This window comes from Malus sylvestris, chromosome 15, assembly GCF_916048215.2.
Source record: "Malus sylvestris chromosome 15, drMalSylv7.2, whole genome shotgun sequence".
NCBI lineage: Eukaryota > Viridiplantae > Streptophyta > Magnoliopsida > Rosales > Rosaceae > Malus > Malus sylvestris.
In genome coordinates, this window is record NC_062274.1 from 10,333,569 (window position 1) to 10,352,839 (window position 19,271).

The following is a 19,271-nucleotide window of genomic DNA, read 5'->3' on the forward strand; positions in this document are numbered from 1 at the left end:
CTTAGCATTTGCTACTGCTGCTTTTGACGAAGACGATGGGTTCCTTGTTGTAAAGTTTTTCAGTGTTTTTTTTTTTTTGGAAACTAGAAATTGGGAAATGTGAGAGAGACAACATATACAAATTTTACTTCCACACTGTTGAGCAAGAGAGTGTTATGTAAGCCACACCTTGTAGTAGTCGAACGTTTGGACGAACCATATGAATTGAATTTGCTTCGAACAGTCTTGATCAAGAGTATGTGAAGCTTTTTACGAGTTGTAGTTGCCCTTCATTGATGAAGCTTTTGTTGGCACCATAAATTGGTTTTGCTTCACACTGTCTTGATCAAGAGTGTGTGAAGCTTTTGAGAATTGTGGTTGCCCTCCTTTGATGAAGCTCTTGTTGGCACCATAAATTGGTTTTACTTCACACTATCTTGATCAAGAGTGTGTGAAGCTTTTGAGAATTGTGGTTGCCCTCCATTGAAGCTATTCTTGGCACCATAAATTGGTTTTGCTTCACATTTTCTTGATCAAGAGTGTGTGAAGCTTTTGAGAATTGTGGTTGCCCTCCATTGATGAAGTTCTTGTTGGCACCATAAATTGGTTTTGCTTCACTATATTGATCAAGAGTGTGAAACTTTTGAGGATTGTAGTTGCCCTTCATTGATGAAGCTCTTCTTGCCACCATAAATTGGTTTTACTTCACATTGCCTTGATCAAGAGTGTGTGAAGCTTTTGAGAATTGTGGTTGCCCTCCATTGATGAAGCTCTTCTTGGCACCATAAATTGGTTTTGCTTCACACTGTCTTGATTAAGAGTGTGTGAAGCTTTTGAGAATTGTGGTTGAACTCCTTTGATGAAGCTCTTGTTGGCACCATAAATTGGTTTTGCTTCACACTGTATTGATCAAGAGTGTGTGAAGCTTTCTACGAGTTGTAGTGTTTGCATTTTTACAGAGGGAAAATGTCTGAAGCAGATGCAAGAGGGCTGAATAGCTTGATCTTAGTATGCCATGCACTGAAGTTGTTGTTGGCTTGCAATAAGACTTTGTTGGTAACTATAACTCTTGTTGGGCATAAGTGTTTTCCTAGTTGAGTTGTTAAGCTTGAGGGTTTTTTATTGTTTGTGAATGCTAGGAGTTCACATGTACAAGTTGTACCACTCGTCTTCTGGTAGGTGGAATGAATGGTGAGTTGCTTTCATCACTTGGTTGGTGGTACGAATGTGAGTTCCTTCATCACATTTCATCACCTGGTTGGTGGCACCAGGATGAGTTCCTTCTTCACCTGGTTGGTGGCATGAATGGCAAGTCGCCAAATGATATTAGAGTACATGTTGTACATTTCATCACCTGGTTGGTGGCAAGAATGAGAATACGGGTTATACATTTCATCACCTGGTTGGTGGCATGAAGATGAGTTCCTTCTTCACCTGGTTGGTGGCATGAGTGGCAAGTTGCCAAATGGTATTAGGGGTTGTACATTTCATCACTTGGTTGGTGGCATGAATGGTAAGTTGCCAAATGATATTAGAGTACGGGTTGTACATTTCATCACCTGGTTGGTGGCATGAAGATGGGTTCCTTCTTCACCTGGTTGGTGGTATGAGTGGCAAGTTGCCAAATGATATTAGAGTACGGGTTGTACATTTCATCACCTGGTTGGTGGCATGAATGGCAAGTTGCCAAATGATATTAGAGTACGGGTTGTACATTTCATCACCTGGTTGGTGGCATGAATGGCAAGTTGCCAAATGATATTAGAGTACGGGTTGTACATTTCATCACCTGGTTGGTGGCATGAAGATGAGTTCCTTCTTCACCTGGTTGGTGGCATGAGTGGCAAGTTGCCAAATGATATTAGAGTACGGGTTATACATTTCATCATGAAGGGAAGTACAGGTTGTACATTTCATCACCTGGTTAGTGGCATGAAGGAGAGTACATGTTGTACATTTCATCACCTGGTTGGTGGCATGAAGATGAGTTTCTTCTTCACATTTCATCACCTGGTTGGTGAGAATAAGGGCAAGGTGTCGAGGCACATTGTAGCAAGTGTCGAATGACACAAAGTATGTTGAACCATTTCGAAGCATAGTTGGCTTATGTATGAATGTGTTGGAATGTATGATTGAACGAATATACTGTGAAACTGTTCGTTTATTTGTATAGTCTTGTTGACATAGACTTTGTTTCATGTTGGAAGCATTCATGTTGAAGCTTTGAACCCAAGTGTTTCATTGCTAGGAATGTAAGAGGATTAGGACCGAGTTGTTTAAATCACCTCTTTATTGAATTCATGCCAAATAGTCTTCGTTACATAGGATTCCAAATGGCTGAAGCTTAACACTTGTACAATGTGAGTTTACTTGTAATAGTACTTCAAATGATCAGCGTTCCATGGATGGCCAAAGGACTTGCCATCAGAGCTTTTAAGCTTGTAGGAGCCAGGGCGACTGATGACAACAACTTCAAACAGTCTATCCCAGTTTGGACTAAGTGTTCCTTCACTTGGGACTCTGTCGCAGAGTAATCTTTTCTTCAATACCCAGTCCCCCACTTTGAAAGAACGAGGTTTGACCTTTGAGTCATAGTAGTTGGAGATGCGCTGCTTGTAGGCGACATTCCTCAAGTGAGCCTGGTTTCTGTGTTCCTCGACTAGATCTGAGTTAATGGTAAGTTGTTTGTCATTTTCGCTTTGCACGTAGTTCTGGACTCGGAATGTTGCTTGCTCAAGCTCAACTGGGACAACTGCCTCTGTACCAAAGGCAAGTGAGAATGGGGCTTCTCCTATTGATGTCCGATACGAAGTGCGGTATGATCAAAGAACTTGAGGTACAAATTCTGGCCAACAACCTTTAGCCTTGTCCAAGCTGGTTTTCAAAGTTTGCTTGATTATTTTGTTGATGGCTTCAACTTGTCCAGTAGACTGGGGATGAGCTAGGGAGGCAAAACATAAGTTGATGTTGAACTTAAAGCATCACTCATGTCAACATTGGGATTTTGAGCATCACTCAATTCCTCATTCACCCTCCAAAGGGTAACCGTAACCAACGCCAGGTGAATGTGATATATTCCATAAGTGGTGGCACACCCATATCTAAATCTTCCAACAGGGCCTGATTGCCCTTAGTCTATAAAAGGGCCTCCTCACCCTCACAATCATCGGGCTCTTACCCTCACAATCATCTCACAAACAGAGAAATACAATATCAGTGTGGACGTAGCCCAAACATTGGGGTAAACCACGATACATCTTGTGTTCTTTACTTTCTTGCAGATTTACGATCGGATTTACGTTGTTCCAAAATCCCTCCGGTTTTATGCATCAACGCATTCAGATTTCCATTCCAATTTTTCAAAAAATATTCAGACTCAAAAAATTTCGCTACATTTGCATACTTTAGAGATCCTCTTACAAATAAGTTGTGAGAAAAGCAGTTAATAAGTCATGTTGATGCTTAAAATTGGTTTAATAGCAAGGTTACCTCTCAAGATTAAATGTTATGTAATTCTTCCAAACTAGCTCAGTGTGATGGAGCATGTCGCGAGGGACATTATTACGATGCCGATCAAAGGTCTTTCGATACCTAAGTTAGAGCAAAGTGTATAGAAAAAGATGTTCGGATGTTTGTTAATCTCACGACGCACAAAACATTTTCGGATGTTCGTTGATCTCACTGAGTCCCACATCACGCGAGAGAGACTAGATACAAGTTGGAAATGCCTTGGTCACTAAGCAAACGATCACCATATGAGAGAGCATGAGTAACAACAAAACAAAAATGGTGTCCAAAGTTAGAAAGCTCTTGCTACCTTCTTCCCAACATTCATGCTTTTAACAATTACTTCCCAGACGAAACTTGTACCGATTAGATTTGGACGTCGGTGACCAAAATATGCGAAAAAGGAATTCAGTTGGACATCGATCTTCAAAAGCATATATTTAAGGAAGAGAAGCTACCTCATACTATACTGTGAAGCTATGATATCACCCCTCATCGATGTCAAAGAATAGCGGTACATGAAGAGACTTACATTGCAAATAACTGAAATCAGCTACTTTCACCGCCTATCATTTACTTGCCACAGTAATAAATAGAATTATAGAACCCTCTCCTTTAGCCTGTTGGTATTCTGAGTCGTGAAAGAAAACCGTTCAGTATTTAGTAGAGAACAACACAGATAGTACGATTAACTGCACATAAGTTTCAAAATCGAGACCAGGCTAGACATCATTTTCCATCTTTCACTAGAGGCAGCAGCGTCTTTGATATGAGAACAACGTGGATTGTCAAAAGTTAAAATGTAAGCTGAATTTTCTGTTGCTTCAGCTACCCAAAAGGAATTAGTTTTGTCCTTTTCTCTCTTGGTCAGATTACAAAACCCAACCTGTAAACAGGAAAGGTAAAAGATCATAAACAAAAAACAAGAGTGGTAAATGGTGATAACAATTATAGTATGATAGTAACCCCCGCAACTCGATGTCTACAGATGAAAACCAACTTTTGTAAAGGTAATTGATAAACTTGTTGTTCTAGGCAAGGAATCCCTTCTGAGGAGGGCCTGCATTTTGTTATGGTCATGTGTAGATGTGGAGTCGAACTAAGAGGCAGCAGATTCAGTTAGCACTTTCAGGGGCGTTTGATTGGCCGTACTAGAATTGAATTGGGCCATTTAATACTAATCTAAGTTTGGTCCAAACACGAGGTTAATTAACAACTGGATAGGCTAACACTATGCGGGCTTATTTTAAGCCATTTAAAATGAGGGGCCTAAATAGAACCAACACAACCCAAACCCCAATCCAAGCCAATTCCTACAATTAGTACATGCCAATCCAATTCTACGTATCAATCGTTACCTCAGTCTTAAAAGATTTTATAACCATAACTAAGAGCATCTTCAATATTTTATAGCAAAATTTTAGCTAAAACCATCAAAAAGTTATTTTAGGAGCTCTCTAAAAAAGTCGTACTCTAACGATGCTCCCTACTTTAAAGAGTCATAATGACTATGAGTCAATAATTAGCCAAAATAAACAAATTATTTATTGAAAATAATATTATAACATTTAACATTAATTATAGAGAGCCCCTAGGAGCTCATTTCTCCCTCCCTATATTTAGGAGCTCCTAGATGAATCTCTATCTTAAGAGGTGGATAGGGAGCATGACTGGAGCTGATTATTATTATTTTTTTTAATCCTCCTTAAATTCTAGTTAGGAGCTCATTTAGGGAGCCCGTTAGAGATGCTCTAATGAGTTATACTACTACTTCCTAGTGAAGATGGAAATATTATAGTTCTCATTAAAGAAACAAGAAAGATGTTCCCAAGCGCAAATACAAACTTAAGGCCTATGGGATTATATGTGTCAACTGTTGGTTACAAACTTACAATATGTTTAGGTATATAAAATGCAGACTTAAAACTTATTTTTAGACTGGAGACAGAGAAAAAGAAGAGAGTAAACAAACAAACATATCATTAAGACATAAGCATTCAGGTATCTATGAATTTCATTCAACATCATATCTACTCAAATGTAGGATTAAAAGAAACCGAAAAAGCCACCTTCGTATTCTATTTCAAAATACTAGTCGTGCCTCATGCAATGATTTGAATCAGTAGCGTTCTGAAATTAACTGAGAAGAAACATTACATGCAGTAGATCTTGCGAGGTTATAGTTTATAGGAGCATTTGAAACATTGTCAATGTATGGTGAAGAGAAGCAGATTGCAAGTAGAGAATCACATAATCCTTCCGACTCAGATTTGGAGCCGTCTGTCACAAACACCCACTGTTTCTTTTGGCGAGCAGCTATATAAGCATCCCCCCACAAACACAACGAATGCAGCAATATCAAATTCACTAAATAACAATCCCCCACAACCCAAAAACATAAGCAATGGAATGTTAGACCCAAGATTTCACTAAAAATTATAGTCTAGTTTACTTATAAGTAATAAGTTTTAAATTTTGTAAATTACGAGTTTCATATCAAATCATTCATCCGTCAAAATCTCATAGAAGGTGATGGATTTGTTAGTTCTTATACATATAGAACCCGTCGAATTCATCGAAATCCGTCACTGTTTATATTCCTTCAAAATCAAATTTTGATGGATTAACATTTTTTTCAAGGTCTGATTGATTAATATTTAATACACCTGAATTTTCATATATTTATATAAAATTTTAATTGAATAAGATTTTTAACCTCTTTTAAAATACTCTTGTACAAACTACTCAGTATTACAGTCTGATGATATTCTTTTCACTTGGAAGTGAGAGGTCATAGGTTCGAATCTCGTGGATGGGGAATTCGATACCAAATTAGGCTGCCCATTGTGTGGCTTAGCCGAACTCCCCGTCTCCTTAGTGTAAAAATATCGATGTACTAAAAAAAATACCCTCTAGATACTTGTCTTAATGTCACCATATCAATTGCTAGAGACCTCCATTCTCAATTTTAGCAGACATAATATATACCATACAAATATTCACTTAAATAATCTTACGATTGGAAACTACTGTAGTGAATGATAAAAGAATCTCTGACAAACATAATATACTCTTTTGTCACCGGTTTGAAACTACTGCAATGAATGATAAAGGAATAAGTTCTGAACTCTTAAGAAAGTTTCGGATCGAAAATTCATAATTATTAGAAATACTACATGCATTCAGATTTCCGTTCCAATTTTTCGAAAAATATTCATACTCAAGAATTTTCGTTGCATTTGCATACTCTTAGAGATCCTCTTACAAATAAGTTGTGAGAAAAGCAGTTAACCTAAAAGTGCTTATAAGTCATGTTGATGCTTAAAATTGGTTTAATAGCAAGGTTACCTCTCAAGATTAAATGTTATGCAATTCTTCCAAACCAGCTTAGTGTGATGGAGCATGTCGTGGGGGACATTATTATGGTGCCGATCAAAGGTCTTCCGATACCTAAGTTAGTCGAGTATTCGAGAGCAAATTGTATAGAAAAAGATGTTCGATGTTCGTTAATCTCACGACGCACTAAACATGTTCGGATGTTCATTAATCTCGCTGAGTTCCACACCATGCGACAAAGACAAGATACAAGTTGGGTAATGCCTTGGTCACTAAGAAAACGGTCACCATATGAAAGAGCATGAATAACAACAAAACAAAAATGGCGTCCAAAGTTAGAAAGCTCTTACTACCTTCTTCCCAGCATTCATGTTTTTAACAGTTACTTCCCAGACAAAACTTGTACTGATTAGATTTGGATGTCGGTGACCAAAATCTGCAGAAAAGGAAATCAGTCAGACATCGATCTTCAAAAACATATATGTAAGGAAGAGAAGCTAACTCAAACTACACTGTCAAGCTAATGATATCGCCCCTCATCAATGCCAAAGAATAGCAGTACATGAAGAGACTTGCACTGCAAGTAACTAAAATCAACTACTTTCACCGCCTATCATTTACTTGCCCTAGTAATAAATAGAATTATAGAAGCCTCTCCTTTAGCATGTTGGTATTCCGCGTCATGAAAGAAAACCGATCAGTATTCAGTAGAGAACAACACAGATAGTACGATTAACTGCACATAAGTTTCAAAATCGAGACTAGGCTAGACATCATTTTCCATCTTTCACTAGAGGCAGCGTCGTCTTTGAGATAAGAACGACGTGGATTGTCAAAAGTTAAAATGTAAGCTGAATTTTCTGTTGCTTCAGCTACCCAAAGGGAATTCGTTTCGTCCTTTTCTCTCTTAGTCAGATTATAAAACCCAACCTGTAAACAGGAAAGGTAAAAGATCATAAACACAAAACAAGAGTGGTAAATTGTGATAACAATTTTAGTATGATAGTAACCCCCGCGACTTGATGTCTAAAGATGAAAACCAACTTTTGTAAAGGTACTTGATAAACTTGTTGTTCTAGGCAAGGAACCCCTTCTGAGGAGGGCCTGCATTTTGTTATGGTCATGTGTAGATGTGGAGCCGAATGCTTGCTATCTAGTTACCATCCAGGTATAGAACTAAGAGGCAGCATATTCAGTTAGCACTTTCAGGGGGGCGTTTGATTGGCCGTACTAGTTTTTTTTATTTTTTATTTTTTATTTTTTTTTGTGGAATTGGCCGGACTAGAATTGAATTGGGCTATATTTAACACTAATCTAAGTTTGGACCAAACACGAGGTTAATTAATAACGGGATAAGTTAAAACTATGTGGGCTTATTTTAAGCCATTTAAAATGAGGGGCCTAAATAGAACCAACCCAATCCAAACCCCAATCCAAGCCAATTCCTACAATTAGTCCAAGCGAAGCCAATCCTATGTATCAACCGTGACTTTAGTCTAAAAAGATTTTATAACTATAACTAAGAGCATCTTCAATATTGTATAGCAAAATTTTAGCTAAAACTATCAAAAAGTTATTTTAGGAGCTATCTTAAAAAGTTGTACTCTAACGATACTCCCTACTTTAAAGAGTCGTAATGACTATGAGTCAATAATTAACCAATAGGAACTAATTATTTATTGAAAATAATATTATAACATTGAACATCAATTATAGAGAGCCACTAGGAGCTCCTTTCTCCCTCCCTATATTTAGGAGCTCCTAGATGAATCTCTATCTTAACAGGTGGATAGGGAGTATGATTGGAGTTGATTTTTTTGAATCCTCCCTAAATTCTAGTTAAGAGCTCATCTAGGAAGCCCGTTGGTGATGCTCCAAAGAGTTATACCGATCTCTTCAATTACTAGAGACCTCCATTCTCGATTTTAGTAGACATAATATATACCGAGCTCTTGGAAATACAAATATTCACTTAAATAATCTTACAATTGGAAACAATTTTAGAATATCTCATGGGAGGTCTCTATGATCTAAGTCAATCATATTTTTGTCCCAACTCACTTGGATTACGTCTTCATCTTTGTGGTTGTCGTCCATGGACCACTATTAAAAATGTTAGGTTGTTTTTTTATCAGCAGTCTTGTGTATTGTTTAGATTAATTATGGACCGGCCGACTGTATTGTCCTGAAAGAATTGCTTCTTCTACTAGTTACAGAATGAAGAGATTTAAGTAAGGAACGTGTTCGCACCACTATTTGTTTATACAATTCTTTATACATGTTTATTTAAAGCTCACTTCGTAATGTATTTTAACGATTCGAACAATCTATCTTTTGGGTTTTTTTCAAGTATCATGTCTACCAAAAATCATCCAAATATAAAACCATATGAATACCTAAAGCAAAGAAAGGGACTTCTTCTTTACCTGATACATAACAAAGCTGATCACCCTACAATATATGCGTACAATAGCGTTCAGCGTTAATTTGTTGGTCAGTATTTATATGGCTCAAGCACCTCGTATTACCCCCTCGTACTATTAATTTCATGATCTAAACTATTTATTTTTAGGTAGTAATTTATGAGAAGATCGTCTCTTCAAATATTCACCAAAATCAGAGAGTTAAAGTATCTGACCGTGACAATAACAAAATAGACGGGGAGAATGACGTTGGAAAGAACTGAAATGTTCAAGGCAATAAGTATAGGGTTTACCGGTTGAGAGAAATTGTTTTTCATTATAGGTTTAAATAAATAGAGAAGGCAGTTTTTTTTCAAGGCATATTATATTAAGGCTTTTTAACTAAAATGATCATTTAGATTTGCATAACACATCATTTTGGTTCCTGAAATTTGAAAGCAATAGAAATGGTATCTGAGATTGTACACCATCAATCATTTTGATCATTATGTTAGATAAGAATCAAAATAAAAAATATACCTAAACAATGGGCCAAAATGATTTGATAAAATTTAAGGGTATTTCGGTCATTCTATTCTTATTTAATGAAGATTTTTCAATGAAGGACCAATATGATTGATGGTTGACAAAATCAAGAACCAAAGTGAGGAGTTATGCAAATCTTAGGGACAATTTTGGCTAAAAAGCCTTATATTAACATCCCACATACTGCTAATATAAGATCAAGTTTAGATAAATATCTGATACAAGATTAAAAATTGATTTTAGTCTCTAGACTCTATTTAATGTCAGCATATGCAATCAATGTCATTTTTTGTCATTTTTTAAAATAATTTCTTGGTGTCCTGAGTTAAATTTATGAAAAATATTGTAAATTCTAATATTCATTTGAAAATCAAATAAATTTGCATTTATTTATTGACATTTGCATCAACAATTGATGATAAGTAACTTATATAAGAAAATATTTAGGTATGTTTTACCAAAAAAAAAATATTTAGGTATGAACTTTTCAATACACTTATATAAGAAAATAGGCTTAAATGTCAACATGGTCCATGTGTTTTACTCTATCGGCCAATTTAGTCCATGTGTTTTCAATTTGGCCAAATTGGTCCCTGCATTTATATTCGTTAGCCAATTCAAGACAATCCGTTAAAATACTGTTAAAATTGACATGTGTTTGGCACATGAGAGGACAAAAACGTAATTTTATTGTACACCTACTAAACTTGGTCACAAATACATAAATAGAGAAAGTCATTCATTTAAATTTTAATTATGAGATTATTGTTGACTTCTTGTTCGATTTCAATATAAATGAGACTACATTTGTTCCAATTAAATCTGCACATAAACTTGATCACAAATATATTCCTATATGCACAAACGAAAACAAAAAGCAACTTCAAAGTGAACTCTAGCAAGATCACAAAGAAAACTAATTCCATGCTTTTGTAAACGTAAAAAATAAAACCCATGCTTTAATTCCAAACAGTATAAAATGAAGTTGCTTTGAACTCCACCAAAAACAAGTACTACATGGTCTTTCTCGTACATAGATACCCTACTGCCAAAGAAAAACTAAAACAACTCAAACTACAATAAAATATTCTTTTTCTTGAACTTGTAGTTGCGTTTGTTGTATAAACAGCTTTGCTAGGTGGTTTCCATGAATATGAAGTTCCAGATGTACTTGAAGTTGAAGCTCAAGCTGTAGTTTGTATGCGTAGCCTGGATATGCTAGGCATGTACATACTAGAGCCTGGGGTTGTTTGCTGCATTGGAAGCCTAGCTTGCAAAGAAGTTAGGGTTGCACTTGGCCTTGGCACATTTGGTATAATGAAAGTGCCTTCTCTAGGCCGAGACATATTAGAGCATAGGATTGTTTGTGGCATTGGAGGCCAGTTTGCTTGTGAAGAAGTTCGGGTTCCAATTGGTCTTGTCTCTATTTGACATGTAATTGGTGTCCTTAACACATTTGGTGTAGTGAAAGTGCCCCCTCTAGGGCCTCTGGTGATGGTTGGTTGAACAAAATTTTGAGGTGGATGAAACTACAAATGTAAGTATTAATCAATTGTATCTGATAATATATGTGTAGGTTGGTAGATGTGTTAAGAAAATGAAGCAAGGAGTGTAATAGGATAACTTACATTGGCATGATTGAAGTATTTAGGTTGGGAAGTCTGTAGGGAGGTCTGTTGAGACTTCATATCCCAAGTCTCTATATATCTCTAACTGAAGCGTTCTCTTCTTAATCTTAGGATCATCTTTAATCCTACCAGTATATCTTTCAGAAAGAAAAGTTGAAGTTATGTTTTTGTTAGAGAAATCTTTTGAACATGAATAACCAGGAGTGTAACTCTTGATTCGAAAAGTATTTTCACCCTGCATCACAGAAGCAAACAACCTCCAACTGCAACCTTGCTTGCATTTAGCAGACAACCTGATCCTATCATTCTTCCCTATCTTACATTCATATGACGCTAGGACTCCATATTTTTGTATAGCCTGCTTTAACACCTTTTTACTAGGAAATTTCATCCCAACATCGAATTGTGGGGTTTCCATATCAGTGTCAACATTTAACTTTTTGCATCTACGACCATATCCTTCTTCATCAGAGTTCATTGGCGAATGTAATTCATCTGAGTTATATTGCTTCTCATCCATATTCAAATCATCAACATGTATATTCGCTTCCTAATTGTTTTTTTTTGTTTCTTACTGCATCCAATGAAACTCTCTGGTGTATCTGCATTGTCATTGAAATTGTCTTCTTCAAGCATTGCATCATTATCTTCATCATATAAGGATTTGTCTGTATCAGAATCACCAATGTCACCATCATTATCGCTTTCCTCATAAAGAGAATTCTCTATATCAGATTTTTGCTCACCATCACCATCATATTCACACTCCTCTGTTTGTGTCGGTACATCATAATAATATTGAGGCTGACCATGATACAAAGCAATTCTCTCTTCTTGAAATAAGAATTCATTGCTAAAACCATTTCGGCAATACCTGTTTTCATCAACTTGACTAAACAATTCCGTAGGGAATTCATTGAATGATTCTTCATAATTTATTTAAGCTTGTGATAATGGTGGTTGGGTTAAATCCTCAATAACTTGAGGAAAATACACATAAAACGAAATATGCATTATTATTAAAGAAAGGCATATGCCGATTACAGAATGCTATGGTTATTAGAAAAAAAAAAACATCTAAATTCAAAGGAGCAAACTTTGGTAGTCATGGTTTCATACGACAAGTTGCAACCAATAAAAACCACCCAGTCTATCAAGCCATCTCAATTGATTATAAAAAGCACACAACAAATCCAACAAATCAAATCCTAGACCCCAACAATATTGAAAGCCGAAGACGATCGTCACCTTGATTGTTTGGTTCAATTCGTCTACTTTTCATCTTCTCAAGAGTAATCACCAAAATCTCAATCGGCAACCCCACAAATTATGACTTAATGGATGAACCCTAAATCACATAGTATTCAAGTGGGTGAAACGAAGCGCCAATTCTTAAAGATATGCATTGCATCTGTTTAGTGGGTCTACAATAAAATTACGTTTTTGTCCTCTCATGTGCCTAGCACATGTCAATTTTAATAGTCTTTTAACGGATTGTCTTGAATTGACTAACAGATATAAACATCGGAACCAATTTGGCCGAATTGAAAACACAGGGACTAAATTGGCCGATAGAGTAAAACACAGGGACCAGTTTGACATTTAAGCCAAGAAAATAATTAGAGAATGTTAAACAAAATAATAATGGGAACTTTAACGAAAAGCATCCGGTACTGTTCACTTTAACGAAAAACCATATTTTTACACTAAAAAGTCAATCATGGTACTATTCACTTTACCCTTTATTTTGTCCTTATCATTAAAACTCAAAGTTTCCAAACCCTTTTCATTAGTTTTCCTATTTCCACTTTTAATAAAGAGGAATACTTACCACTACATCATAGTAGTAAATATCGACATGATTACGAACGTACCAATTATCACCACACAATTTTGAGAGTAAAATTGGGGCAAATGATAAAGCAAAAGCAAATAATATCAGCAATGTGTAAACACACATGGTAACAATATAAAAAGGTGACCCTAAGTCAACAAGACTTCCTATTTTGCGAGAGTTGGAGGAAAGAACGTCACCCTTACTTTGCAAGGAACTATTTTCAAGACTCAAACCTATGACCTTTCGGTATAGAATCCTAAAAATAACTTTTTCGTTGCATCAAGGCAGAAGCAAATTAAGATAGAGATGGATGAAGCTTTTTAACCGATCACATGTTTCTCATAAATGCAGTTGAAGAAATATGAGCAGAGTAACAAGCACACCCATGCAGCTCCTACGTACCTGCAGGAGAGAATAGAAGTGGATACCCCACAAAACCAAACAGTCTTACTTCAACTGCCATTCATCAATCATGCATTGAATTGCAGAAAATCAAGCGAAACCACATATATTCGAATTCAGCAACTTTAAGAAGAAGATCAGAAGAATCTGTCATTGTCATCAACGGAAAGGATTGATTCTAGTCTCTTAAGGTACACAGAAAATTTGGGTGGTCCTTCGATTATCCATGCTTTATAGTTTTTTATAAGAGTTTATCCATTCATTAGTTTCATTTTCATATATTAAAAGTAAATTGTAGCAATGGTCCCTTAACTTTAACTCAGTTGGAGCAATGGTCATTCAACTAAAAATTCATTATCATTGTTCCCTCAACGCATCAAAATGTGCAACTATGATCCCTCAACCAAAAATATATTAACATTGGTTCCTCAACTTTAACCAACTGGAGAAATGGTTCATTAACTTTAATCCAATTGGAGAAATAGTCCCTCAACTTTAACCCAATTGGAGTAATGACCCCTCAACTTTAACCTAATTGTAGCAATGATCCTTCCAACATAACTCATTTTAACAAAATTATGATGAAGTTGACGAAAATGACCATAGATACACATTTTGATGAATTGAGGGACCCCAATTATAGCAATGGTCATTTCAACATAACTTATTTTGACAAAATTTTGACAAAGTTGACGAAAATGACCGTAGCTACATATTTTGATGAGTTAAGGGACCTATAGTAATGAAATATTAGTTAAGGGACAATTTCTACAATTTACTCTATATCAAATGCTTATATAATTATCTTTGTTTACCATTTTTTTTTTGTAAAAATTATATATAACTTACTTGTACGTGTAGTAATATTAATATATATCTCTGTCTTTTGTGTTTTTTTTTAAAGTGATATTATAATTAAATATATTTAAATTACGAAAATGAAGATTTGAACTAAGATAAAAGGAAGGAGCACGTCTTTTTACCCAACTCGACTAAGCCTAGGTTTGCACTAAGGTTTCTTCCCTTGTGTTTTGCTTCATGTTTCTTTTTCGCGGGGTATTAATAAATATTAATTTTCATGGGATATTTTATGTGAATTCACTGAATTGCGAGCATCACTGTTGTTAGCTACTTGTGGATTGTGAACATCAATCACTGTACATTCTGTACTGTGTAATGCCAGCCAGTAACCACTTGCATATATAACTTCCGTTGTATGTCTAATTACACAGATAGTCTAAATTTAACCACATGCACAGCTCGGTAAGTATTGGGTTTTATTCACAAAAGAACTCGGTATTATTAGTAGTGGAACCGTTCATCTGTAATTAGTAATGCATTTTGTCATGTTTCTGATGCGGGATTGCAATTTGCAACGTTATGCATGTAAAGTAAAACTGTAATCTATTCCGGTTCTTCTTGCTCTCTTCAAGCTGTCGCTTTCTATTAGTCTGTGGTTTATTTTATACTGTAATCTTGATAAATACTTGTGTGAACATTCTGCATTCCGTGCAGATGAGATATAAAGGTTACAAGCTGCATTATTGGCTTAGAAATTTGTATACATTGCGCGGTCATGTCGTATCTTGTCAATATTTAATCGATAGTTGAAGTTTACCCGGCGCTGTAGATATGGCAATTGGTATAGGGTTCCACAGACTCTGGATTTTTTTCCCAACTCTCTTAATTTAAATGAGTATAAATATATGTATGTTGGTTCAGTTCATAACTCACTACTCAGGGAACCGACTGACTCCGTGAGACTGAGGGAGCTAGCTAGCGTAAAAACATTAATAATTAGGAAGGAAGGAAGGAAGGATCAAACCATTAACCATGGATGATGAAATTGGTGTCCATAACCCCCTTCTTTCGAGCCATCCTTCTCGACGTGCCTTCGTCCGGAAGATACCTCTTTTCGTAACCTTGGCGAAATGGATTCTCAAGATCACAATGTGGGTGCTTTTCATTTCATGGGTGGTTTTCATTTTTCTGTTCCCTCTAGGCTCTGTGCAGACATTTTTTGGTGATTGGATTGCAGCCACCGATGGAACTCTTTTCGGGACTACAGGTTTGTTGGCAGGCATTTGATCAACTCATCATTGCCTCCCTTGCTCTTCTTTTCACCTAAAACTAATATTAAAGTTGAACTTTGGAATCGGATGCAGGAACCCTGCTCCTTCTGTTCAACGGTCCTCTTCTCGTTATTGCCTTGCTTTCGATAGCATTTCTAGCTATGTCTGGGGAAGAAGAGCTCCCCCACAAGTATGTCTATTGATTTCTTTTGAAAAATACATTGGTCGCTGCTTTCATTTACCAGCTGCTGTTCTGCCTTTACTTTTATCAGATTGATGAGTATATATATATCTTCACGTTTTGGTGTTCTAGTTCAATCATATCACTTGAATATTCACCCAATTGATATTTTATTATGTAATCCATGAACTGTGTGTGCAGGAAGAAGAAGACTTCACAAAACCCAAGTTTCCGCTTGTGGACATTCCCAATTCTTGTGGATGGACCATTTGGGGTTGTTTCTGCTGCTGAGTTGATTGGGATATTACTCTTTGTTGTGTATACTATATGGTCTGTGTCCTATTATGCCGTGAGCATTCTCGGAACAATACCTGGTTCGTTAAGTCTTAAAGCACAAAGGTATAATTTCTATCTCTACATGAGTTAAGTGACTTTAGTTGCCTTGCCTGTAAAATTCGTAAGCAGATAAACCAATTAGCTAGATTGGTGGAATTCACCATGATGCGTAGGTGCTCGCGTGTGTATATTAAGAGCAGCTTCTTAGCAGGAATCCCGTTTTACTATAGATGGAAAGCATAGTATTCTTCTTCATCTAGGTGTCTAATCACTTACCTTTTAGATGACACATGTTCTCTGTAAATGACTGAGAAACTGAGAATCTCAGTTTATAACGTCGGAAAATTACCTTCTTTGCTTATGTATAATGTTGAAAATCTCTGATAAACTAACCAGCAATTCTGTTTGTTGCCCCTTTCCCTTTATTCTCTTGTAGTATGTCATGGTGAATTGTCAGAGAAAAATTTTGTGCTGTCTCTTCGGTTTCAAGATTGGTTTAGTTTGCTGATGGTTGTCCTTGTTTACTTGAACTTGTCAGTTGTTTGTTCCTGGCAATTTTCGGGGCATACTTAGCCTCGAGTGGGATGTTTTGCTTGGCATTTTTGTTCCTTCCTATTGCAAGGGGATCAGTTCTTCTTCGCCTTATAGATATCCCTTTCGAGCATGCTACGAGATATCATGTATGGCTGGGACATCTCACGATGTCGCTCTTTACTCTCCATGGACTATGTTACATAGTGACATGGGCAATGGAGGGCAATCTCCTTGCTAAAGTGAGTGTTCACGCTAAAGAAAGATTTAGTCGCATATAGAATGCTCGAGTGCATATTTAAAATTTCGATTATTGATTTGATGCAGATATTGGAGTGGAGGGAGATTGGTGTTGCAAATCTTGCAGGAGTAATCAGCCTTGCTGCTGGTCTGTTGATGTGGGTCACATCGCTCCCTCCAGTTAGAAAGCTGAATTTTGAGTTGTTCTTCTACACTCATCAACTATATGTCATCTTCATTGCCTTCTTGGCTATGCACGTTGGTGATTTTCTTTTCGTCTGTGCTGCCGGAGGCATATTTATTTATATCCTTGATCGTTTTCTGAGATTCTGCCAATCGCGAAGGACTGTTGGTGTAATCTCAGCCAAGTGCCTTCCATGCGGAACTGTAGAATTAGTCCTTGCAAAACCTGAAAGTAAATATTTTTCTTCGCACGCACGTTTGCTTGTTTCATATTCTGTTATACCATATGAGTAACAATTTGCTCTTGACACCACATTTTAGATCTGCAGTACAACGCGCTCAGTTTTATTTTTCTTCAAGTCCGGGAACTGTCATGGCTTCAATGGCATCCTTTTAGCGTTTCATCCAGTCCTCTGGACGGTAAGTATCACATTTCCGTCCTCATCAAGGTTCTTGGGAAATGGACAGAAAATCTTCGAGGAAAGATCTTGAAAAATTCGGAGGCTGAACAACAACAAAGCGCGCTCTCCTGCACGCCTCCTACGACGCTAACAGTGTCTGTTGAGGGGCCTTATGGGCATGAGATACCATACCACTTGGTGTAAGTACTCTCAAGTCTCTCAATTATTTTGATCACAATTTTTTTGTATCATACTCCCGTTTGACTAATTTATATACTGTACTTTTAATTAGGTATGAACATCTGGTCTTAGTAGCGGGCGGCATTGGGATTTCGCCTTTCCTGGCTGTCCTGAGTGACATTGTCCATTGTGTTAAGGAAGGGAGATTGTGTCAAGTACGAAATATTTTGATTGTCTGGGCTGTCAAAACATCAAATGAGCTTCCTCTTCTTTCAACCATCGACATGGACTCAGTTTCCAGTAAACTAAATATTCAGACTCTAATTTACGTCACTCGGGAATCTGGTCCTCCGTTGGTATGTTTGTTTACATATTGGTTTCGTTGTATTTCTTAAGAAATGTGTTTTATTCAGCTGTTCCTTGACATCTAGTTTGATTGCTACTTGCAGGAAGAGGGTCAAGTTCTGAACAGCGCGCTGGAGTTTCCTCCTCGTTGTCCTCCTAGGCCGAAAAGGTGTAGCATGTCTGTTTTGGTTGGTTCCGGAGATAATCTATGGTCCGGACTATATCTCATCTCATCGACGGTAGGCTTAGTTATCATATTGGGTTTGTTGGATGTCTTGTACATAAACCCGTACCGTATATCTGCATGGTGGTACAAAGGGCTTCTGTTGCTGCTCTGTATGGTTGCAAGTGTGGTCGTCTTTGGGGGTCTTGTGGTTGGTTTATGGCATCTTTGGGAGCGAAAATTTTCGCCGCAGGATCAATGCGAAGACGATACTTCAGATGTATATAAGGCGGAGCATGAAGAAACTGTAGGTCGCAGTGATTCAAATGAGCACCGAGAAAATCTTTCAAAGTTAACAGGCATTCGTTATGGTGCAAGACCGAACTTCAAAGGTATGCCCCCCTCCCTGAAATGTCGAATTGACGTATATTTCCACAGATGCCAAAGACCGACGAGAGAAACGTGTTCCGATTTGTACATTTTCTGATTACTTGTTACTGAATGCAGAAATTTTTGGAACCATATCCAAGGATTGGGGTACCGTCGACGCGGGCGTCATTGTTTGTGGTCCTCCAAGTTTTGAAGCAAGTGTTGCCAAAGAGATCAGGTCACACAATTTGAGGAGACAACGTGACGATCCTATCTTCCATTTCAACAGTCACAGTTTCGATCTGTAGCCGTAGCCGTAGCCGTAGCCTACACTTACAAATTTAGATGGTTCTATAGCCTAATGTGGTCCTCTTATTTGCGGATAGTATGATGTATGCGTAATGATTAAGTACATACAACTACTAAAAAAAAAAGCGATCCCAAGCCAACGAGGCTTCCCCTGTATAATGGAACAGAAGAAAAATGTTCCCTAAGATTAACGCAGGTTTGCATCCGTTATTAGCTCATATGTGATATAATCAACAGATAATCATTCTATCATCATCACAATACGTAATGTAGACGAGGGTCCATTTAAACAAGTCTCCCCCAAACGCATATGCAACAAAGTTT

The 19,271-nt window shown here is 37.0% G+C and overlaps 1 protein-coding gene across 3 annotated transcripts; it reads left to right on the forward strand.

Moving 5' to 3' along the window:
• Positions 1 to 15,211: 15,211 nt before the first annotated feature.
• On the forward strand, positions 15,212 to 19,202 carry LOC126603414 (ferric reduction oxidase 6-like). 3 transcript variants are annotated; one of them, XM_050270247.1, is made up of 9 exons: positions 15,212 to 15,705; positions 15,803 to 15,899; positions 16,092 to 16,289; positions 16,765 to 16,999; positions 17,085 to 17,412; positions 17,502 to 17,600; positions 17,963 to 18,117; positions 18,211 to 18,693; positions 18,728 to 19,202. In XM_050270247.1, exons 1-9 carry the CDS (start codon positions 15,471 to 15,473, stop codon positions 18,944 to 18,946), a joined length of 2,049 nt encoding a protein of 682 aa, XP_050126204.1. In that variant the 5' UTR covers positions 15,212 to 15,470; the 3' UTR covers positions 18,947 to 19,202. The 3 variants fall into 3 exon arrangements, with proteins under 3 accessions (XP_050126204.1, XP_050126202.1, XP_050126203.1); XM_050270245.1 differs by having other exon boundaries at positions 15,213 to 15,705; positions 17,502 to 17,781; positions 17,874 to 18,117; XM_050270246.1 differs by having other exon boundaries at positions 15,219 to 15,705; positions 17,502 to 17,781; positions 17,874 to 18,117; positions 18,211 to 18,661; positions 18,777 to 19,202.
• The last annotated feature ends 69 nt before the right edge of the window (positions 19,203 to 19,271 follow it).